The sequence below is a fragment of the Gracilinanus agilis genome, chromosome 3, assembly GCF_016433145.1.
Source record: "Gracilinanus agilis isolate LMUSP501 chromosome 3, AgileGrace, whole genome shotgun sequence".
Lineage (NCBI taxonomy): Eukaryota > Metazoa > Chordata > Mammalia > Didelphimorphia > Didelphidae > Gracilinanus > Gracilinanus agilis.
The window spans coordinates 188,148,965-188,173,306 of NC_058132.1; the positions used below are offsets into that span (position 1 = coordinate 188,148,965).

Sequence of the window (24,342 nt, forward strand, 5' to 3'; positions counted from 1 at the left end):
GAATACTATTGTGCTAAAAGGAATAATAAACTGGAGGAGTTCCAGGCGAATTGGAGAGACCTCCAGGAACAGATGCAGAGCGAAAGGAGCAGAGCCAGAAGAACATTGTACACAGAGACTGATATACTATGGTAAAATCAAATGTAATGGGCTCCTGTACCAGCAGCACTGCAATGACACAAGACAGCTCTGAGGGATTTATGGTAAAGATGCTACCCACATTCAGAGGAAGGACTGCAGGAGAGGAAACATATAAGAAAAACAACTGCTTGAACGCATGGGTCGGGGTGGACATGATTGAGGGTGTGGACTCAAAACTACCACACCAATGCAACTACCAACAATTTGGAAATTGGTCTTGATCAAGGACACATGACAAAACTAGTGGAAATGCACATCGGCCATGGGTGGGGGGAGTGCCGGGGGGGAGGGGGGTGAAGGGGAAAGGAGGAGCATGAATCATGTAACCATGTTAAAAATGAATATTAATAAATGTCAAAAAAAATTAAAAAAAAAGATGAGAGAAATGCAGTGTTTGAACAATATTAACAAAGAAACTAATAATCTCATGTTGGAAACAACTGATAACATTCAAATTAGACCAGGATGTTGCCAGGACATGCCGATTACTACATAAGACAAAAACTTTATAGAGTCCATGCTAATTTATCTACAGTTGCAATCCAGAGATGTGAAACACAAAGTCCAGACTCACTCAGCACTTCCCAGTCCAGCCAGAACCAGAAAAAATTGTAATTGGGAAATATTTAACAAAATTAATTAAAATGCAACAAACATACTTTATATTATATTTTTAAACTAATTGCTGACCACAGGAATCATTAGATATGGAGTGTGGTTTTGGTTCAATTGTTTCAGTCAGGTCCAGCTCTTCATGATCCCATTTGTGGTTTTCTTGGCAAAGTACTAGAGTGGTTTGCCATTTCCTTTTCTACTTCATTTTACAGAAGAGGAAACTGAGGCAAACAGAGTTTAAAAACTTGTCCAAGGTCACAGAGCTAGTAAGTATCTGAGGCTAGACTTAAAATCAGAAAGATGAGTCTTCTTGACTGGCACGCTATCCACTGTGTACCACCTAGCTGCCCATGCATAGATTAAGGGACAAGATTTCTACTTGAGTTTGACGCCACTGACATAATAAATTTACTTATACTTAGGCAAGTACCAGTGACCAATCAACCATGCCATTTCTTTTAGCATCTAGAATGGATTATAAACTCCCAATCCAATTATAAGACCAGAAATGAATTTCATTACATAACTGAGATCACAACAGAATAGTAATACTAGGTTTGTATGATTATTGTTCATTTAACTTGATTCAACTGTACAATTTTGATATTCAACATAACTCATGAACTAATACTTTTATTTTAATGAATTGGTATTATATAAGCATAAATTTATATCAGTATCATATTTGTATATCTTACCTTCTCTATTATACTATAGGAAATTTAAGGATACATACCACATCTCTTAACAGGCATTTAAAGACCCACTGATTTACTGAGTTTCATGAGTCTTCTATATCTTCTATAAATACTAAGTAATTTAAATGAAAAACAAATCACAAAATACCCAGAAAATGAAGTCTTAGTTTTCTGTAGAAATTCTCTTTTCTCAGGAGAAGTACTTGTATTTTCTTCCTGTGATTTTCCTCTTGTGTTCTTTGAAATTTCTTGAATATCATCAGTACTTCCAGTGGGTTTAACTAATTTTTTATCTGAATTTTGTTTCTCTCCACCTCTCTTTTCATGGCTCCATGACAATGAAATTTGTTCAGTGTTTTCATCAGGTTTTAGAAAATTATGATTCAAAGAGTCTTGACCTAACAATGCTGAGGCAAAAGATGCTTCAGAATTTCCACTACCAAATGGTAATTCATCATCTTCAGAAGGTCTCAAGAATTTATGCTTGAAATGTCCAAGTAAAGAAAAATCTTGTTTCTTTCTTGAATCGTAATCTTTCCTCAGTTGATATGACTCATTTCTAGCTGGTTCTATTGACCTATTTTCTCTCTCCTCTTCTCTATATTTATCTTTACTAGATATTCGATCACTTTTCATATTTAGTTTGCTATAACTGCCACTTGAATATTCATAACAAATGTCCTTACTGGTACTGTCTAAAACATTTTTCTCCATGGTTTTTTTACTTTCTTGTCCACTCTGTTCTTTATCTGAGTATCTTGATTTTCTCCATCGTTCTCTTCCATAGCTATCACTTTTTGATGCTGCTCTTTTAGCTTCTTCTAATCGTGACTGAAATGTTTCCATTGACTACAAAAAAAAAGGAAATATATTTTTAAATGTTTTAAACTTTGAAATAATTCGAGCCTATTTGACACTAAAGTTTATGGGAACTATATCATGAACTTATTTTATATGCTAACAATTCTGAATAGTTAAATGTCTTCAAGAGAAAGTCAACTCCAGATTCAAAAAAAAAAATCCAATAAAAATTCTTCATGGCAGACAATAATGCAAAGGTAAAAGGATCGAATTAATTTCCTTCAGTTTTCAAAAATATATATTCTTCTTATAAGAGATACTTACCCCATATCTTTCTGCTACAACATCTTCAAAATTTCGATTTTGTTTCTCAGCTTGTTCTTTCATTCTTTGGTAAGACTTTTTAAGCCAGCTTAGTCCACCATCTTCTATCACTGAAACAATAAAGCAAACCAAAAAAAATTACATTTTAAAGTGAATTTTAATGCAGTTTTAATTATTATTTCTATATTCTATATTTCCAAAAAGTTAATTGAGAGTTCTTATACAATTACACATCTTTATTTTCCTTTTATGTATTTATACAAAAAAAAAAGTGAGAAAATATATATACAAAACAGTAGGGCTTCTTATCCACAGGGGACATAATCCAGGACCTATCAAGAATGACCAAAACCTCGAACAGTACAGAACCCTTTACAAACAATTTTGCCTTAATTAATTTTTTTAAACCCTTGCCTTCTATCTTAGAATCAATACTGAGTACTCATTTCAAGACAGAAGAGTAGTAAGGGCTAGGCAACTGGGGTTAAGTAGCTTGTCCAGGGTCATAGAGAAAGGAAGTTTCTAAAGCCAGATTAGTAGGCATAATCTAAACAAAGATACAGCTAAAGAGACTAAGGAGTGCTCAGCATGGCAGAAGAAAAAGGACAAAGCAATGTCTCAATATCCTATAGAGAAGAGAGAATCAAAGAAAAGGCAATAAATGGTGCCAAAGGCTACAAAAAGATCAAGAAGAATTGGGATTAAGAAAACGTCATCAAATTTGGCAATTAAGAAATTGCTGGTAAATGAAGAGAGCAGTTTAGGTTGAATGGTGGAGGAAAGGGAGAGAGAGGAGAAAGGGAGGAGACTACTATAGGTGGCCTTTCCCAAAGAGTTTAGTCACAAAAGAGAAAAATATAGGATAAGAACTAGTGGGGACAGATGGATCAAAAGAGGACATTTAGAGGAGGGAGGAGATATGGGAAGGTTTATAGACAGCAGGGAAGCAGTGAATAGACATAAAACGACAGAGGATTAATGACAGAGGGGAGAGAACAGAGGGAGTAATCTGCTAGTGAAGACAGGAAAGAAAGTGATCGCTTAGGGACTAGGGCAATTTGGTGTCAGCAGAAGGGCTACCTCTTCTCGTGAGGGCTGAAGAAGAAAAGTGATTTGAAAGCATTTGAGTACTCTGAAATGAGAAGGGAAAAAGAAGGAAGTTCTTGACTATGCACCTTAATTTTTTCAGTGAAATATGAGGCAAATAGAGGGAGCCAATAGTGTTTGAGGAGGGATGAAAGATTTGGAAAACCCACTGTTGTGAATACAATAGTGAATCAAATAGCAAGTTTAACTGTCTTATAGAAGTAAAGGCCTACTTGAAATTAGGAAACATACATTTATGGTGGACTTAGCTCAGTTTTATATTCTCCCGCTTTGTTTAGAAAGCATTTGAGTGGGAATGAAGATTTTTTAAAAGGTAGTAGTAATCCCACAATAAGACTCGACAAGGCAAGATCCTCAATAGGTTAAGAAGAAAAGGAACTGAAGAGATGTAAACAATGTAGAATTTAACTGATTGGAATCAAAATGGGGAAGGCCTAACTTTCCTCATCTATAAAATATGGACAATGAATTAGGAAGAATTGCAGATCAAAGCTCTAAGGCAAGAAAGGGAATCAAAGGGTACCTTGTCCAACCCACTCATTTTGTAGATGAGAAAATTGAAGTCAAGAAATGTTAGGTTTATTACTAAAAGTTACAAAGATAGTAATCATTAAAAGTAAAATTTGAACCCTGATCCTCAAACTCCAGACCAAGTATTCTTTCCACTGTATAACAAAATCATAGGGTTCTTAACCTTTCTGGTGAAGCTTATGGCCTCTTCATAATAATGCTTTTAGATGCCAAAAAATAACAATACACCTGATTACAAAGGAAGTCAATTATATTGAAACTGAAATAAACACAATTATCAAAATAGTTTTAAAACAACTTCATGGATGCCTGATTAAAAACTTCTAACAACCCCTCAAGCAAAACTCATTGTTAAGTGTGTCCTTACATGATGAGCTAGGTACTTAAAGGGGTATTCAAAAAACAATTTAAAAATTATTTACATAAAATTTTACTTTGTGTTTTGGGAAGAATCATATTAAGAACTGTCTAGTTTCAAATTCATCTACAAACTGTTATGATGATAATAACAGATATTTTGGAGAAGCAGATAAATGTGTCTGAGCCAGTAGACCTTCAAGTCATAGGCACTGATTGACAGGTTTCAGTGTGAAAGGAAGGGCTTAGACCCTCCTGGATCTCAAACCCCTCCCCCCTAAGCAGTTGCTGTTTTTCAGTTGGAAAATGGAGACTGGTTAAGATTTTTCTGGTAAGTTTCTGTTATGGCTGAACCCCAATGATGTTCCCTTTCTTTAATTTATATTCCTCACAGGTCTGATAAAGGAACAAGTAGAAGCTAGCAATCTAACTGTTGAGGATTGAGATGAATGATCTTAAAACTGGCAGCTGACAGGATTCAAACTAGATGTCCAGACTTGAGTTGTGAGTATTTCCCCAAATAATTTCCAGGCACAGAATTTGAAGGTAAAGCTTATATTAAGAAGTAAAAAGGAAAACTAGAGGAGTTAATGAAGGTTCTTGGATAAGAAAATGTGACCCTGAGCTGTTAGGTTGAAGCTGCCCTTCCCCTCCCACAAGAGGGGTGAAGGCACTCAACTAAAACTGGCTCTCTTGCTATTAATGAATATTTTTACTCTCTAATCACTAAATATTTGTTGTATTGAAGTTGATAAAGATCAACCCTATTAAACAGGCTAAGCCTTGCGTAGAAACCACAAAGGCTTTGCCACAAAGGTCACTCAGGTGAACCCCCAAGTCTGGAGCAGTAAGCAGTGTGTCTGCTCACTTCAACCCCCACAAAGCAACTGCCAACTCCTCCCAACTGCCTCCTCACCCAAAGTTCTCCGGGGGGGGGGGGGTCCCCTGGAATTCTAGGTGAGGCTGTCCCTGTATCTTTGCAGGGATTCCATGCATCCATTTCTACATAACACCCCTCACTATTTTGTGATTTCATTAGTAAGGGAAACTCCTAGTATGTAAACTCTCTTCACTGATACAGATGTCAATTCCTCTACATCTTTAAGGAGTTTTCATGATCTGGAATGACCTCCAGGAATTGATGCAGAACAAAATAAGCAGAACCAGGAGAACATTGTATATGGTGTGGAACCTAGAAAGAGTCAGAATTAAAAATCCTGACCCCTGTATGACATTATGGGCCCGACCCTTATATGACATTATGGTGAAATAGAATTATCCACAAGAATCCCAACCCTGCAGACCCCCAGTCTCCAGGGACTGACCTTATCTACCCTGAAGACCTTCCCCTTCTCCCTATGATCTCTTCCCCTCAGGAAATCACCTTATCTACCTTAGGACATCCCCCTTATCTACAAGATTTCCTAACCTAAGGACATTCCTCTACCCTGTTCCATTCTGACTACTACTCCATAAAAACTCTAACCCAGGTGCAGCTCAGGGTCACTCACCAACTTTAGGTGGGAGACCCTAGCTCAAGCTAGACAATAAAGTCCCTTTGCATCTTGCATTGTAGGTTCAAGACTCATTTATTGGGATACTTCTCCAGGCATAACAATGGAAACTGAAACACTGTGGCACAATCAAATGTAACAGATTGTTCTACTAGCAGCAATGCAATGAACCAGGACAATTCTGAGGGACTTATGAGATAGAATGCTATTCACAACCAGAGGAAAAACTGTGGGAGCAGAAAAGCAGAAGAAAAACATGATTGATCAGTCTATTAAAATATGAATAATATGGAAATAGGTTTTGAACAATGACATATGTATAATCCAGTGGAATTGTTTATCAGCTCTGGGAGAAGAGAGATAAAAGGGGTGGGAAAGATCATGAATCATGTAACCATGGGAAAAATATTCTAAATAGATAAATAATTTTAATAGAAATTTTCATGAGTTGTTATGGTAAGAGAAAAAAACAAACACAAAAATTAAATCCCAACTACCAGTGATAAATTTCTACGCATATTAGTTAGGCTGACTGATAAACACACATTTCCATCAGGCCCATAGTACCTATCAGAGTTGAGAGACACTGGACTAGTATTTAACAAAGGTGTTAGTAAACAACAATACATGAATGCAAATAATAGAGACTCTAATGAGAAAATAATTACTTTTGCTTTTAAAAAATTCAGCCTACATGGAAATTAATCATATATCAAATAAGTGAATATGTAAATTGTTTCCAAATCCTAAGCACTATGTAAATGCTTTCTATTTTTCTAATAATGATTTGCAATAAGCATTTCTAATCAATTCCATCACCATATAAATAATACTATTTCTTATATATCAGTGTAAAGTAATTTAGTTATTATATACTCTATCTTCAATAGTGTTTATCCCATAATTTAAAATGATAATGACTAAATGTTTGTTAGTTAGCAAGAGATTATCAAAGTTTATTTTAAATTCTTTAATATTAGGAATAAGGACAAAATCTAGTATTTTTAGTAGTTTTTTTCAATTATTCTAAAAACTATTTAGTAATGGAAGGAAAAAAACAACACAAAAAAGTGCAGCAAATACAAATAGGTCAAGCTGGTTTGTCAACAAGATTCTCTAAAATTGTAATAAAGATTTGTACTAAGGAAATGGAAGAAAATTAGCTGTCATTTTGTATTAGGATTTCAAAGAATTACTCAACTGTGATATAAAAAAACTAATTCCATATGCCGTACAAGAAATAATACTGTGGAGTTAATGATTAATTTCCTAAACCTTTCCAAATTATTGCTTGCACATGCATTTAATGGTCCTTCAAAAAACTAAAGTTCAAATTTATCATCTCTATGAATATGGTGTCAAGTCTACATATCTAGCCCTAAACTCTCTCCCTAACTCCTGTCATATATTATCAACTGCCTTCTATCCATCTCCACCTGGATGCCCTATAAACATTTCAAATTCAGCATAGTCCAAAAAAAAAAAAAAAGAAAAGAAAGAAAGAAAGAAAAAGAAAAGAAAACAAAACTTTATACCACAAAAAAAATCCCATTTCCAAACTATGCCATTTCCTTTCAGTCCAAAAACTTAGTGGCATGCTTGATTCTACCTGTTCTTTAATCCCCCATATCCAATCAATTACCAAGCTTTAACAAATATACCTTTAAATCTCTTGGACTTGTCTTCTCCATTCACATAGCCTCTAATATACTTTAACACTTTATCACCTTTTACCTGGACTACTGTAACAGATTCCTAACTGGTCTCCATAGCTCCATTCTCTTCCTTCCTCCACATAATTGCCAAAGAGATAGCCCAAAAACACATATCTTACATTACCTCTCCTACTCAAAAACAATTATATCCTATTAGCTGTAGGATAATGTATAAAATCCTCAGTTATCACTTCTAGCACTCTACAATTAGAGCTTCTAATACTATGAAGTTATAATCATCAAAACAATTTGGTACCATATAAGAAATAGAAGGTGATTAATGGAATGGCTTAAGTATATAATATATAGAAGCAAATGAGCACAGTAATCTAATTTTTTATCAACTCAAAAGACTACAGTTAAGGCAAAAACTCAGTATACAACAAAAACTTTTGGGAAAATGGAAAGCAATATTACAGAAACTAGGTATAAACCAACATCCCATGAAGTATACCAAGAAAAGTACAAAATAGGTATGTGATTTAGACATAAAAAGTGACAGCCTATGCCAGTGTTGGTGAACCTTTTATAGACAGAGTGCCAGACCCCACCCCCTAGACCAAGTGCCATGCCTGTCCCTGCCACCATGTAACAGGTGTGCCCTGCCTCACCTTTACCCCACACAGGAAGGGAGGAAGCTCTCCCATAGGGCTGCTAGGCAGAGGGGTCGGGGATGTGAAAAAATGTCATCAGACATGGTAGAGAGGGGAGAGGAACAGCTCTGCCCAAGTCCCTCTGCCTTTCTAATAACAAACTGGGGGGAGGGGGATGGCACACAAGCTATTATAAAGAAGTGGGTAATCTTGGCAGGTCTGAGGCAATCTGGGTAGTGAGGAGGGATAATGGTGATGTAAGTGATAAGAGGAGGAATGAAGGGGATAACTGAGTGTATGGAAGGGATGAATGAGGTGATATATAGGAAGGCAGTTTAAACAGGCTTATTCACCAAGACTAGAGGCAGAGGATATTGGGGGAGATAGGCTGAACCCTTCAGGCAGGGAAGGTACTTCTAAGATACAAGAGGAATTTGGGCCAGTCAGAAATATTTATATCAAGGCTAGGGGTTTCTCTTGTTAATTTCTAAAGACCTTTGAGGGAGGAGACAAAAGGGCTCCTCCAGTGAAACTGATTCCTGCAGGAAGTCTCTGGGAGATACTTCTTGCCAAGATGGATGCCTGCGGTTCCCTCAAGAAATAAATGAAATAATTCCTTCCCTCTTCAGCCCTTGCCTTAATTTTCGATACAATGATTCACTAGAGGCTTTGAGTAGGCAATAAAGGGAATTTATTAGTGTCAGGTTAATCAGAGGGAAAGAGGTTTCAGGTTTTCTAACAGCTGCTAGGGAGAAGGCTGGTGTTGGGGGATGGGTCGCAGGAGAGGGTTAGACTGAGAGAGTCTGGCTCTCCCAGTCAGGAAGGTTTGACTGCCTTTGAAGTAAAGTATTTATCAAATCACTAAATTAGGGGTAATTTGTTTTAGGATGCCTTATTTGCCTGCAGAAACTAAATCCACAATGTCCAATCACCAAGCCACCCTTCCTCCCAGGGTCCAAAGGGAATTTCAGTGAAATAGCAGGGATTTGATGGAGAGATCAGGGAAAGGTCCGGAGAAATTAGATAGGTCCAAATTTCCCCAAGACAAAATAAGCACAGGCCAATGCCAAAGCCAAAAGACCAAAGCCAAGCCGAAAAGCTGAAGCCAACAGGCTAGGCCAAAGCCCAAAAGCAAAAGCCCCCAGCCAAAGCAAGAGCCAGAAGGCAAAAGCCTTATCAGTTGGACTTCAGCCCTATTTATAGCCTCAGGCTCCAACTTGCTTTCTGAAGATTCTAAGACCTCCAACTGCCTTTCTGTGATAGTTTTGAAATTGCAGAAGCAAAAAGGCTTCTGCTAGCAATCTTGCATTACAATGCCCACAGAGAGCATTCCATGTGCCATAGGTTCACCATCAGGATCCTAAGCAATTAGTGGAGCATGGAAGAAATTACCAGTCAAATCTATGAAGAACAAAAAAATTCATGATGATATGAGATATAGAGGTTTAAAGGAGTTATAAAGAGTAATTGTTGCATAAAATTAAAAAGGTTTTATGCAAACAAAACCAATATAACTAGAATAAGAAGAAAAGCAAGGAAGTGGAAGTGGGATGAATTGTACAGCAAGTTTCTCAGGTAAAAGTCTCATTTCTAAGGATTTTAAAAAAAGACTGAAATAGTTTTGTCACTTTCATATTCTTTGGTGAATGTCTATTTTAGAGTACAACAGCTGGCAAAAGGAGTTAATATGATTTGCTGACCTACTATTCAGCCTTTTTCAGTCATGTCTCACTCTTTGGGACCATATTTGGAGTTTTCTTGGCAAAAATAATGGAGTGGTTATGCTATTTCCTTCTCCTCATTTTAAAGATGAGGAAATAGGATTAAGTGTTTTGCCCAAGGACACAGAGACAGTAAGTATCTGAGGCCAGATTTGAAATCAGAAAGATCAGTCTTCTTGACTTCAGGTCTAGCATTCTATCCCACTGTGCCAATTTGTTAATTTGTATTGTTAAAGGGATTTTCTTAATCTCTCCCTTTGTCTAGCTTAAGAGAGGAGAGAGCAGGGTTTCTCAGTGGATCAGAGAACTGACAGGTTCAGTGAGCAGTGAGCCAGAGATGAAAATTCTGTTACCAAAGAAACCAGGACAGTGAGGAGAGGAAGTAGTAACAGCTTTCTGGCAGGAAAGTTGTAAAAGGGCAGTTGGTCAGTGAGGAGATAAGGGAAGAAGCCACTAAGAGAAGTGGTCTTTTGCCTCTAGGATCTCTAGAGAGCAGGAGGTCTGACTCTCAGGCAAGAGCCTACAGGCAGTTAGTGATAGTTGGCTATTGTTTTAGGAAGTTAGTTAGTTAGTGAATATTTTACAGATAAAGTAGAGTAGATTTAGGCCTGGTGTGCCAGGCAGAAGAACCTGTCCTGAGAAGACAGAGATAGTATTAAGAAATTTTAGTTAATTACTAGGAATTATTTATTAGTGAGACTTAGTTTAGGTAGATTTATAGGGCATAAGATTAATAATCTTTTTTTCTCTTTTCTATCTTTCTATCTGTACTTCTTTCTAAAGTTTTAATTAAACTGTTCTCCACGCTTTGTCAAACTCCTACATTTAATCCTTCCAATATCCTCTGAATGACAAGGGTATTAAGGTTTTAGTGTTACTTACTTCCAATTTAACCTGCTTAAATTTTTTAAAGAAATAGTATTTTATTCAAAAACCCCAAAAGCATTTCACCTACTACACTTATGCATTCACAGCATGTCATGATTACAAACACCAGCCTCTGATTTACAACAGATCTCCTACTATGACAGAAAAAAATGGATAAAAATCTATAAAAAAGCTATTATTATTATTACTGAAAAGTCCAAATGTAGAGTAGTGAGAAACACCTCATAAAAGTCTAAAGGCAATTCGTAATAAAATGCCAAAATAAAAATAAAAGAATGCAAGTAAGAGAATATTTTTAAAATTATTTCCTGGGCAAACAATGCACTCAAAAAGGTAATAATGTCCATGTGTCTTAAAAAGATGAAGAATGAAAAAATATTATTTGGATTTTACTTGTTCAAATGAACTACACACAAAACCATCAAATGAGAGAACTTGATTTCCTTAGTCAAACAAAACCACAATGTACACAAAAAAAGTCATTTTTCAAAATGGAAATTACCACCATGGTAGAGGTAAAATTTTTAAAACATTTTGTATCCATCTACAGGAAAAAAAAAGGATCATCCATATGATCAGCATGTATGTTTTAAAAGCTATACAAGAGAGATTCTTCCAATACTAAATACCTAATTTTTATTTTTTTAACAAACTTCTTCAGATATTTTAAAACTATAATTTTTGTTATAAAATTAAAAGGTTCAAAAAAAAAGCAATGCATTTACAGGTATCTTCTCCTATGAGTGGTTCAAAATTTAAAATCAACCAACAAGCATTTATTAAGCCCTTACTATGCTTTTTCAGCACTGAGACAAAAGTCAATAACCTGTCTTTAAAGAACTTACACTCCAACAGAGAAAATAATATGTACATATACAGATATATACAAAATAGATACAAAAAAGATGCAAGATGAAGATAGGGTGAGGTTAAAGAGGTATTAGTTACCTTGAAAAATGATTAATCTGTGAAGATTTAAATGCATAAAAATAAGCATTTAATTAGCATGCTAATGAATATACTGTTAAAAAAATGTTTCCTCCTATTAACAGTTTATATAAAGTTCCAAAAGGAAACAAAATAATTTAGCACTGTTTTTGTTATCATAAATGTAAACACAAGGTGCTACTATTAATTCACAGATGGTCCAAATAAAAACACATACAAATTCTAGATAAGGTAGACAGTCAACAAATGTACTATATATCCTAGAGCCACTCTCTCCATTCTTTTCTGATTGTCTACGCTTTTATGTGCAAGATAATATTACCACCTGGACTACAACAATAATTTCCTAAAAGTCTCCCCATCTCCACTCTTTCCCTTCTCCAACCAATCTTTCATTCTTATATCAGAATAACATTCCTATGCACTAATAATCTCAAATCACTTCTTTGATCAAAAATTTTAATTGGATCCTTAATGATCCATGAATGAAGATCAATTCTGTTTCTCAGGCCCAGTATCAAAGTCCCCAGCCTAGGACAACAGACATGAGGGAGGGCCAAGGGAACACCTAGCTGTCAGATGAGTAAATGCTTCTGATCTGCTTTAGTAAATGGTGACAGGGAGCTGTGACTGTAAACCAGTGCTGGAAATCTGGTCATGCCTTTGCATCTGGGCAGTGGCAAAGAGAGGAAGAGGAGAAGGGAAAGGAAAGGATTATACACGGTGATTGTAATGAAGTGTTTCTCTTGATTAAATCCAGTTTTTTTTGGTGGTGATGATAGTGGTGCATATATTCCTATTTTTCATTAAATTAACTTTATTTCCAAAGCCTATTTTAATTCACTACAAAGAGCAATAAACCACTAAATCTTATTTTTTTAAAAATCCTTTTAACTAGCATTCCAGGTCCCCTATAGTCTGATGTCACCTTACCTTTCCAGCTTTATCAAATATTACTCCCTACTATATTTTCAGTCCCTTGTACCTACCAAACTGGACTCTGCCTCCCAAATATAAAATGAGTTTTCTGGCCTACCACCTTGATCATGCTATTTGCTATACCCAGATGACTTCTTTTACTCTCTGAGAGAGTGGGAGAGGGAGAGGGAGAGGGAGAGGGAGAGAGAGAGAGAGAGAGAGAGAGAGACAGACAGACAGACAGACAGACAGACAGACAGACAGACAGACACAGAGAGACAGAGAGACAGAGAGGGACAGAGAGACAGAGAGGGACAGAGAGACAAAGACAGAGAGAGAAATAAGAGAAGTTTAGAAGACATTTTGGAAGTTGGAGGAAAAGATTATTCATTGTGTTTTGGACAGTTTGAGATGTCTATGAGAAATCTAATATAAAAATATTAGCCAGGCAGTTGGTAATGTTGAAATGATGTTCAAGAGTGAGACTAGTCAGGGAGGAGGAAGGGGTTTAGATCTAAGTAGATCTGTTACTCATTCTGCAAAGACCTGAGGTCCTAGTGGGCTAGTAGGCCACATAGCTGTAGTCATCTATACTATAGACAGGCTAAATGCACTATGTATTGTGATGGGAAAAGGATAGAGATAAGGATAAGATTTAAGAGAAGTGGAAGTTCTTTAAGGCACATACTAGGAACTCTAGATTGAAAGGATTTTAATAGGCAAGGGGCAGAGGAGGAACAGTTTTGAAGGAATAACTTAGAGTGAGTGACTTCCTGTGGAAGTGAGGGAACTCTTTCAGTCCTGAAGGGAAGAGGAAAGGCTGGCTAGTAGGAGCTTGGCTATCTCAGCCTGTTTGTGGAGAAGGAAAACCCTAAAATCATCTTTGGAGGTTCTCTGTTTGACTGAAGAACATCTAGCAAAAGATCTGACTATACCTGCTGTGTTTTTATCAACTTTCCAGAAGGTTTTGTCTAAAATCCTGTCAGTTTGACTTTGAGTTTTTACCTCAAGGGTCAGACCCACTGTGGGTGAACTTAGTCATTTTGCAAGCAATCATAACAGGTTTTGGAGATAGCTTTTGAATTCAACCAAACCAACAACTGAGGGTCATAGATAAGCAACTTAGCCAACTCTTTTAGGGGAATACCTAGATAGAAATAGGGAGCTGGTAGGTTAGCTGGAAGAATGGAAGACTCCCTCTTGCAAGGGACGTGGATGATTGTGGGTTGGATAGCTAGATCCCTTAGAGTTAGGGACACCTTGTTCTGATCCTCAGTTTGTACCCTCTCTTTAAATAGATACTGGTTTTATATAACATTGTCTCCAAGGCATTTTGCATGACTGGCTCAATGAGAGAAAGTGATTCTGCTTTACTCTAACAGGGTGCTAGAATACTCCAAGACCACAGGTAGATATTTAGGGAGTTCTCTAAGTGGAAACTACATCTATCCACTTGAGTTCTCCCATTAGCCTTCTGGTTTTTTAGTTACTTTTGCAATGATAAATTGGATAGCCATGTTGAAATCAAAATGATGGACAGTTACCTGCTTGGAATGTAGAATGAACCGGGCCAGGCAGGAGCTTGGCAGGTGCCAAGGACAGTTGAGGACCAGGTATAAAAGCCAGGATTTTGAACTGACAGGGATCTCAGATTTGAGATTGGGTTGGAAAGGGTGGTTTGGGGGTAGGCCTTAGGTGAGCTTATTCAGCCATCAACCAGCAACCTATTTCAAACTACTTCATCAGTCCCTGATCCTGAATTAACCATAAAGAAGAAACATCAACACCTTATCAGAAGAATAACTTGATTTAAGTTGGGCCACTCTGGCTCAACCAGGAAGGCATCTATCAAACCTGATTAACATCACTTCAAAGATCATTAATAACATCATTAGCCTTAATTAATTAAGGGCTTCCTATTCCCTTCTTCCCAGCTATTTCCTGCTTTCTCTTCCCTAAGCCTATTAGGAATAAATCCTTTACACTTACTTCACACTTGCCTTCATCAAGAATCCTAGGGCTTTAGTAGTCACATCCTTGGTATAGTTGAAGGGAAGAGGAGTATTATACCTTTCAAAAGAATAGTTTAATTTGCAGTCAACCTAAGTATTATCCATTAGTACAGAATGTCAGTTAGACAAGATATCTGTATAATTCTAACTGCAGATTCATTGCCCTGGATACTGTTATACCTGGAGTTTGAGTATAGCAGATTCACCATTTAAACAACATCTACTGCAGTGTGTAATCCTTTGAGATTCACTAATTATATCTTATGTGTTTTTCGTAGGATTTAAATTCACTTTTACCCAGCTCCAGATCCCAAACCATCAGGGATTTACATAACAGTTTTTAAGAATTGAACCTAAGAATACAGAGAAAATAGCTATAGGAAGAATGATGTTCATAGTATCAAGCCTATGCCTTATGCTTTATACAATCACACAAGGTCTTACACATGGTTTCAAACGATACCTGGTTATCTGCTCAAAATCCTTTAATTTATGATTCCTACAAGTGACTGTCAGCCTGGCAGAATTATTAGCTTTCCTATCTACTTTGGGAGCTATTATGATATCAATATTCCAAGCACTATGGGCACTAAAGAAAATAATCGACCATTTGTGGGGAAAACCAAAGCAGGAAAATACTTTATTAATACAGGCACTGAAAGACCAAACTAAGCAACTAATTGAGATAAACAGAAAGATTAGAAAGGGTCAAAATCTGGTCAACCACACTATAATGCAACTGGAGATAATAAAGAAAGCCCAAACACAGGAGCAGACACTGATTCTACCAAATCTGAAAAAAATAAGACTGATGCAAAAGATGACAAGGCTAATACTGTATCTCTATATCCCAATAGTGGACTGAACTATACTACAGCCAGATGGAGGCATAGTGCATTTCAAATCCTACAAATCTTTTTTTTAAGACCTAGAAGTCTTAAGAAGGAGATTTCCCAAGTTCTAGTTATCCCCACATAAGTCAATAAAAGAACTGAAAAGGGCCTTTGAACTTTTCAATCCCTCTTTCCCTGACACAGAATCTCTTTTAGGGAAATTCTATACACCCTCAGAAAAGATCAAGCTCCTGGAAGAGACATGGTCAAATAAAAATCTAACTTCCTGGCCTACTGTCCACAAAGACTTAGAGGTATCATCTCATACTAACATGAGATACTTGCTCAGGTGCTGAACAGACTTGCTGGAGGCAATGCATTTGTACACCAAAAGACTCAATTCATGGACATCATTTGAAAAACTGAGGCAGGAAGAAGACAATCAACCAAGTCTTTAATTGGATAGGCTTGTAGAATCAGCTGAGAATTTGCTCAGGTATAGGGACAATCAGTCACCAGAGAGGCTTTACAACATATTTGCAGGCAGTTTATCAAAGGGGCTACTGTGCCAATACAGAATTACTTTTGCCAGAACTTCCCTCAATGGGAAACCCTATCTATTGAGGATATTAGACTGCATGCCAGTTACATACATGATTCTCGAGTGAAGGAGGAAAGAGCAGCTAGGGAATCTGAATCATAAAAGGACACATTGATAGCAGATTTGAAAAGACAGCTCAAAGAAGGAAAAAAAAAAAAAAAGGAGCATGAAGAGATAAAGAACTTGGCACTACAAGCCAGTAGGAGTCAGAGTCAATCTAGGCAGTCAGATGGCTATAATGGCAAAAAAAATAATAATCCAGTGCGGACATGTTATCTATGTGGTCGTCAAGGTCATGTAATGAAATTCTGTAGATTTAAGAAACAAATCAATTTCAATAAGTCCTACAATAATGACCAGCATGATAACACTAGAAAAAACGTACTACAATTCTAAATGGTCAAGCAGATCAGGCCATCATGAGAAAGACAAGTCTCATGATAGATGCTGCGATCACTAGTGTAAAAAGTTTAGCCATACTCCTTCATTAAGTGAAATGGAAAGTTATGTGAGACAAGAAGTGAAACCCAAAAATATATGAACTGATTGCCTGGTGTGATAATTAGATTAAGTCTACGCTGCCCATCTTTAGATTTAATCACCAAAGGTGAGAGCACCTCCAATTCTGGGAGGTCCATAACCCACCTGTGCTAGAGTGGGTGACCAATCAGAATCAACTGACTGCCCCCTAAGCAATTCTATGAGAAGTATCTATTGTGATTGGACACGCAAACTAAGGGGAAGGCACAGGAAGTGATGCATAAGTGACCCCTTTAAAAGGAGAAGGTCTTCTGCTGGAGAGGACTTCTGGTGAAGAGGGCGGCTGGGGAAGGAACTCTTCTGGTTCATGGAGGAGTGCTGGCTGGAATACTGAGACCTTGGTGAGACTGCTTTCAATATCTTCTTTAGAAGTCCACGTGGTGAGTTTAAAGACTGAATCTTCCTGAACTTCTCTTAAGGAACTTCCCTTTAAAAGACTATGTGAATTGCTTCATTCACCTCCAGGCCTCTGGCCCTCTGACTCTTGGCTGAGGGTTAATTAGATCTACCTGGATTAATTAGAGGATCATAATAATTTACCTACTGTGTTAGATTCTTATTTCCTTATTTCCTCCCTCTATTCTCAATTGTAAATAAACTTCCATAAAAGTCAATTTTGACTTGAGATTATTCTTAATTGAGGATTGATAATTGTTCAATCCTCTGGTGACCATCTTTTAATATATTCGACCAAAAAACCCTTTCCCCCCCCCCTTACACTGGAACTGACAAAATATTATAATAACAGTGACTGAAAAAAGGCAGAGGGTATAGACAGCACACTGGTTAGGCTGGGCAACAATAAGAGTGAATTTACTGTAGTGAATAAAAGGGGTAGGGAAAAGACTATTGCAGAAATGAAGAGTTGCAAGACATCTTACAAATGAGGAAAAATGTCTATGGGACATCAAGCAATGAGCTTGAAGAAAGTCAGTTAGCATATTCCTTACAGGATGGTTTGGATATGCAACAAAAGGACTTCATAGGAAGGATTAGTAATTGCTTGCAGAAAGATGAAGCATTACAATCCAGCTTGATGGTTCAGCAACCGCAGCTTCATAACTTTATTCCAAGCTGTGATCAAAAAGAAGTCTTGGATAAAGAAAGGGAAAGGGATTTACATTGTGTTAACACACAAGCAGCACATGTAACTCAAGAGACGAAGCTGTGTGCCATAAAAGAAACAATACCCCATTCAGATGCAGTAAATAAAAACAGTATCCAAAGTACAGGGGAAAAATGCCTCCAGGATTCTAAGGGAAACTCTGTATTCCTTCAGCTTGACAGAGTTAAATAAGAACAAACATATAAATGAAGGTTATCTAGTTTCTAGTTTCTTTCTGTATTTTAGTATAAATTATTTAGTGGATCCTATATAAACTAGGATAGAAAACCAATCTTTGGATCTGAAAAGACTTTTTTATTCTAAGTGATAATTAAACGCATAGGAGAGTAATTAAACTCCTACCAAAACATAAGCTCCAAAAGATCCAGGATCTTGTCTTATCTAAACTTTTTAAGTCCTAAAGCATTAGTGGAATACTCTGAGTACAAGTCACTCAATAAATGTTTCTTGAATTCAGCTAAAAATGGAGAATTTTTTTAAGAGACTACAAGCCATCCATTAAGAAATCAATCCTATGAAGGGCAGCACAGCCTTTGTCTGCTTAAGAGAACTTTGATTTTTTAAAAAGACAGAAAACATTCACAAAGGATCAATAGGCATTAGCATGATTTCCTAGAGATTTCCAGGTGAGTCTTGTCATGGAATCAGGAAAGTCCTAAGGCAGAATCCAGAAGAATAGAATTATTGTCTACACAGAAAATTCCATGACCCCAGAAAAAAAAAGGAGAGGGAGTCTCTGAGTTTTGGATCCTGCTCCCAGGACTTAAGAGACTTTTCCTCTTTCCATGCAAGCAACATCTTGCTGAGCCTTTGAAGTGGGTAGGCTAGTAGATGAAGTTCTACTAGTGTCATTCGTTCCTTCTGCTGCAGACAGCTTACAAATACAATAATATTGTTTGTCCTTTGTTTTTGAAGAGGACCAAAGACATCATCTTGACTTGCTCTGTGAATTTGATTTAATTCAAGTAGATTTACATAGTCATGAGCTGTGACTCTCTTTCAGGGTTATCCAAGTCCAGTGGCAAGACAAAAGTCAAGATGACTGGCAATGGCCCAGGATGCAGTGGATAACCTTGGCATTTTCAATGACTAAGCAAGCTCTAAGCACTCCATAGGGCTCGCTTCACCCATCTTCATGGCTGTTGGAACAAACTGTTCTATTCCACCACGAAGTCTTCACATGGTTGGGGTAGATAACCCCCTAAATCACTAAGTCAGCTTCCCTCAACTTGGTTTAGCTCTCAAGCCAAAATGGTTTTTAATGGGTGTGGACATTGTACATGCAAATCTTCTTGGAACAAGTTCAATAATATTTACATAGTCAATGGAGAAACCTGAATTCCCAAATCTTAGTTGGAGTTTTTATTCTGTCAAGAATTTGTAACACATCTACTGTTTTAAAAACAAACCCAGGTTATTTTGGAAGTGGAACCTAAAAGAAATTTGCGTATTTATTACCTTTAGCAGCTGATGATGGCTTACTATCTTCTGGTGGTAGACCTGTTCCACCATTTTTCCAATAGGGGTTCAATTCTCTTTCAGAAAGTCTAGACTACAACAAACAACATTTTCAAGAGTCAGAATTAAAAAGTACACAATGCTTTTAGGTTTTACAAATACTTGATCCAGTACTACAATAATTACAATACAAATTGCTATTTTGAGGTTTATAGGGTGAATTTTTCCCTTCCAGAAGATTATATTTAAATAAGAATATTTTTTAAAATGCTAAGCATTCTAAAAGATATTAAACAGCTCACATAAATTCTCATTCTAAAAAAGTCTGCCATCCTCAAAGAACTGCCTTTATGAAGATCAATTATGTAGTCATTGTCATTTGAATTCTTGTCACTACACAAGTAAGAGGCTTGGGAAAATAATTTAACTTCTGTATGCCTTATCAACTAAATTAGATTAGATAATCTTATGGGTTTCTTTCAGCTTTTTAATTCTATGATTTTTAATAAATATACATTAAAAACTAATAATGTACTGTAATAAATTTATTATTTTCCATGTATCAAAATATGCTGTGTTTTTCTTAACTTTTGTTTTGGCCAAATGTCTTTTTATATTTTATATGCAAAGAAGCACTAATACATTTTAAATTACTATTAGAGAATCAGGAAAGATATACATAATACAGTTCTACTTTACTAACTATAAAGCAGAGGAAATGTATGGATAAATTCCAAGGGGTCGATGAACTTGGACAGGAAAAAAATTACAATTTTGTTTTCAGTAACCTCTAATTGAAATTTAGCACTTCCTTCAATTATGAATTTAAACAAACATTATTCTGAGAAGTCTATAGGCTTTACCAGACTGCCAAAAGAGTCTATAACACAGAAAAGTTAAGAACCTCTGATCTGGAGAAAGAATGACATGGACTCACTGAGTTAGAAGGGGCCCTAGAAGCCACCTAAATCCAAGTGACAGCTGAACTAAAATCCTTCCCACAACAAACAAGACTAATGGGCACACAACCCTTCCTTAAAGATCTCCAGTAGGCATTACATCTCCAGGCAGCTGAAGATCATTTTTTTGTCTGTTTCTTTATTGTTACCTTCCTTGAATCCAGCTTAAAAAGGAGATTTCTCTATGGTTTTTCATATGCTTTTATTATGTTTGTGTTTTTAGCTTTTTAAGCCCCTCATAACCTGATCTCTTTTACCTTTTCAGCTTCCTTATACTTACTCCCCTCAATGTACTCTATAATTCAGTGAAACTGGTTTCACTGCTGTTCCTAGAACATTACACTTTATCTCCTGACTTATTTTTTCACTAGGAAATCCATTAAGCCAGAATTCTCTTCCTCCTGGTTTCTCTATCTTCCTTCAAGAATTATAACTAAAACCTCTACCTTTTACAAGAAGACTTTCCTGGCAACTCTTACCTCCCTCTGAGAGGATCTTCAATTTATACTCCATGGATCTTGTTTATATATAATTATTCAGAAGCTATCTCTTCCTTTAGAATGGGAGTTCCTTGAAGGCAGAGACTGATTTTGTCATTCTTTGTATTTCCAGCACTTAATACAGAGCCCTTGACATAATCCACCCTTAATAAATTATTGCTAACTAGATTTAAATGAATAATGGAAAGGCTCATATAAGGTGTGATAATGCTACAACATATAACCAATAAGGATGTTCAAAGAAAATGGGAGTGTAAGATACCAACAAGGAATGTCTGATAGGAACAGATGGATTGTTTATATGGTTACAGAAAAGGACAACAGATAGAGAAAGAGTTTTCATTGGTACCTTCAAAATATTAAGAGAAACTGAGGAAGAACTCCAGCTTGGTGGGTGAGTCCACTAGGGTAAATCTATTGGAGGATATGAACAAAAAGTCACAGAACATGGATATATATAGATGGATTACAACTTGTATTGTTGGAGGAAACTTCCAAATGGATAAGATCATGAGTATATTTGAAAATCTGAGTGTGCCAATGAGATATAATAAAACTGTAGAAAAATATAAGTCTAGCATCCAATAACTATAACTATTATGAGAGTAATCTTCCTAAATCATTGTTTTAATTAATTCCTTTTTCTTAAATCTTTATTGCTCATATCATCAAAACTAAATTTCTCATTCTATTATACAAATTCTTCTATAAACTGGCTCTTCATGACTGTCAAGCCTTATTGTTTATCTATTAAGGGAAGATATAAGACAAGAAATTAAGGACATAGGATCATAGATGTAAAACTATAAGGAACCTTATAATTCATCTAATCCATTTCCCACATTTCAAAGATGGTAAACCCAATTGTTAAAAGGGAAATGGAGATCCTGTATTATAAATATAACGGTTGATCAGGATTTTATGTAACTTGATCTGACAAGGTAACTCCCTCTGAGGCAGAGAGTGAAAATGGCTACGCTCTCTATCTTGCCAGTACAATATAGTGAAATGGATAGCAGAGTAACCTGTGACAGAAGCAGAGAAACACCTCAAGAGATGGTATTAACGGTTTGCCAGGAGTTTTGCTTAACCTAGTCTCTCCAAGGTATTCTCCCCTGACACAAGAAGCTGACCTGGAAGAGAGATCAGAACCGGCGACTGGGAGGTTTTGCTAAACCCAGTCTAGTAACTCTCTCTCTAGGATACCCCCCAACCAAAAATCTTCTTTCTGCTTCTACTATATCATTGATCTTACTGCTTCCCTTATTTTTATGATAATTTATTTAAAAGAAGGATAAACAAGATTCAGTCAGGAAAGAGGGTTATTAGGTTGCCCTGGCTAATGACCCAGATAAAACAGCAAGTTTCTTCAGGCCTCAGCTAAAGCAGAGGCTAGCGCTTTAATCACTCCCTATCTGATATTTCCTATGCTGGCTAATCCTAGGCTAAATCAAAATGAATTAAGTCTCTAGGAAGCAGCTACTTAGAAGAGAGGACAAGCTTTAGGACCTATCCAGCCTACCCTCAGGGCTGACCCCTTGGGCAAACTGTCAGTTTGATTGGATCCCACAAAGGTCTTGTTTTTCCAGTGAATCAGAAACAGTTGCAGGGTCTCAATAGATTTCAGGATTCGATGGGAAATCTCACAGGATTTGGTTTATTTTCAGTTCAGGAGTAGCTGTCTCAGAGCTGGCTCTCTTCACAGAGTTTAAGAGCAACCTGTCCCCACCCAGTCTCCCCCCTCCCAGTTCCAATCGTCACCCTCTCAGGCACCAGTGACTCCCAAAAGCCCCCCCCCCACCAAGATTCCAACCACTTCTCCCTGCTTTCTCTGTTCTACAGAATTCCGCTGCATAACCCTGTACAAATCCCTTTTCTAACCAGAGAGGCTAAGTGATTTGCCCAAGTTGATATATTTAGTTAGTAAATAGTAGTGTCAGAATTCCAACCCAAAACCTCTGGCTACAAAACCAATGTTCTTCCCGTGCAAGGAAAGACTTGAGTATGCTTATAGGCAAAGCTGAAAGATAGAAGAAGAAATTAAAGATAAGCAAAAGTGACAAAAAGACTACTGGAACAAGCTCCTAGAGGAGATAAGTGGGAAAAGAATCAAAAATGGAAGTGGAGAAGTGTTGGCAAGAAACAGGCCTGTTCCATCCTATGAGACTAGAAAAAAAGATGAGAACACAGATGAAATACGAAACATCATGGGAGAGTCCACAAGGATGACAATTTGCCACATAGGAACAGTGAGGTAATAAGGGGGGAAGAGATTCAAAGAAAGGGGATAATTCTTTATAATAAAGGCTGGCTATGAAGAAAGGGTAATTAAATCAGATACAAAGTAATCTGGGGAAGGAGAAATTATTAAACAAATCTGAGGGCATAAGGGAAATAACAGATGGTTTCACAAAAAGGTAGATACTTCACCTGAATTCAGGAAACCTTCATTCCCTTACAAACCCCTAATTATTTCTGCCCATTCCCTCTTTAAACTAACGTGTGTGTGTGTGTGTGTGTGTGTGTGTGTGTGTGTGTTCACAACACTTTGCACACAGAAGTATATAATGAAATGTTTGTTGAATGTCAAATACTGAAGAAGGGTATGTAAAAGGATTTTACTCCTTAATTCTTGAAAAATTGTTTCACCACGAACTCATCTGAACTGGGCTTTTTCTCTAAGTTGAAATACTGTTTATATTTATTTTCAATTAAAACTTATTCCAGAAGAACTCTTAACTTTTTTTGCGTGCTATATAATCTGTGAAGCCTATTAACCCCATCTCAGAATAATGCTTTTAAATTAATGAAATACATAAGGTTACAAAGGAAACCAATCATACTGAAGTAAAGATCTTAAGTTTATCCCATCCTAGTTCATGAATAACCTGAAATTTATTAGCTCCCTAGCTCTATGAAATATTATGCAATAAAAATACATTATTAACACAATGATCTTTTTTAACTCCTAAGTATTTAGCAAATGAGATATCACAAACTTATCTAAGCAATCTACTTTCTTAAGTTTTACTTTCACAAAGAAATGAAAATTTTACTGTCATCCTAAAATTGATATATACTTTTAAAAATCAGAAGAAGTTATAATTTAATATAAAATCCTCTTTTTCATTCTTTGTATATTAAAATGTGTATGCTGTTGATGAGTGCTAAGTTCTTATAAAGAATATTTACCTGTTCAATCACTTGGGCTTTCTCTTGCTCTATTTTCTTTGCAGTCTGTTTTTCATCTTTGAGTGATGATGATGATACAGTTTTAATAGACATAAAATCAAAGGTCATCCATTCATCTCTCTATGAAAAAAAAAGCCATTTCAATTCAAGTGCTTAGAACAAAATTTGTATAAATTGACTTTTTAGCAGTTGTTTTGTCAATCTTTATGCATAATTTTTTTTTATTTCTTGTACCTACAAAAATATAAAA

The 24,342-nt window shown here is 36.4% G+C and overlaps 1 protein-coding gene across 1 annotated transcript in view; it reads right to left on the minus strand.

Annotated features, from left to right (window-relative positions):
* Nucleotides 1-24,342, minus strand: part of CWF19L2 (CWF19 like cell cycle control factor 2) — a 162,587-nt gene that overhangs the window by 91,294 nt on the left and 46,951 nt on the right. The window contains exons 6-10 of the mRNA XM_044669061.1: nt 24,093-24,212; nt 19,466-19,535; nt 16,370-16,399; nt 2,580-2,689; nt 1,603-2,303 (exon numbers count right to left, since the gene is read on the minus strand). Of these exons, the coding sequence (XP_044524996.1) occupies nt 1,603-2,303; nt 2,580-2,689; nt 16,370-16,399; nt 19,466-19,535; nt 24,093-24,212 (1,031 nt within the window). The remainder of the gene's footprint in view (nt 1-1,602; nt 2,304-2,579; nt 2,690-16,369; nt 16,400-19,465; nt 19,536-24,092; nt 24,213-24,342) is intronic.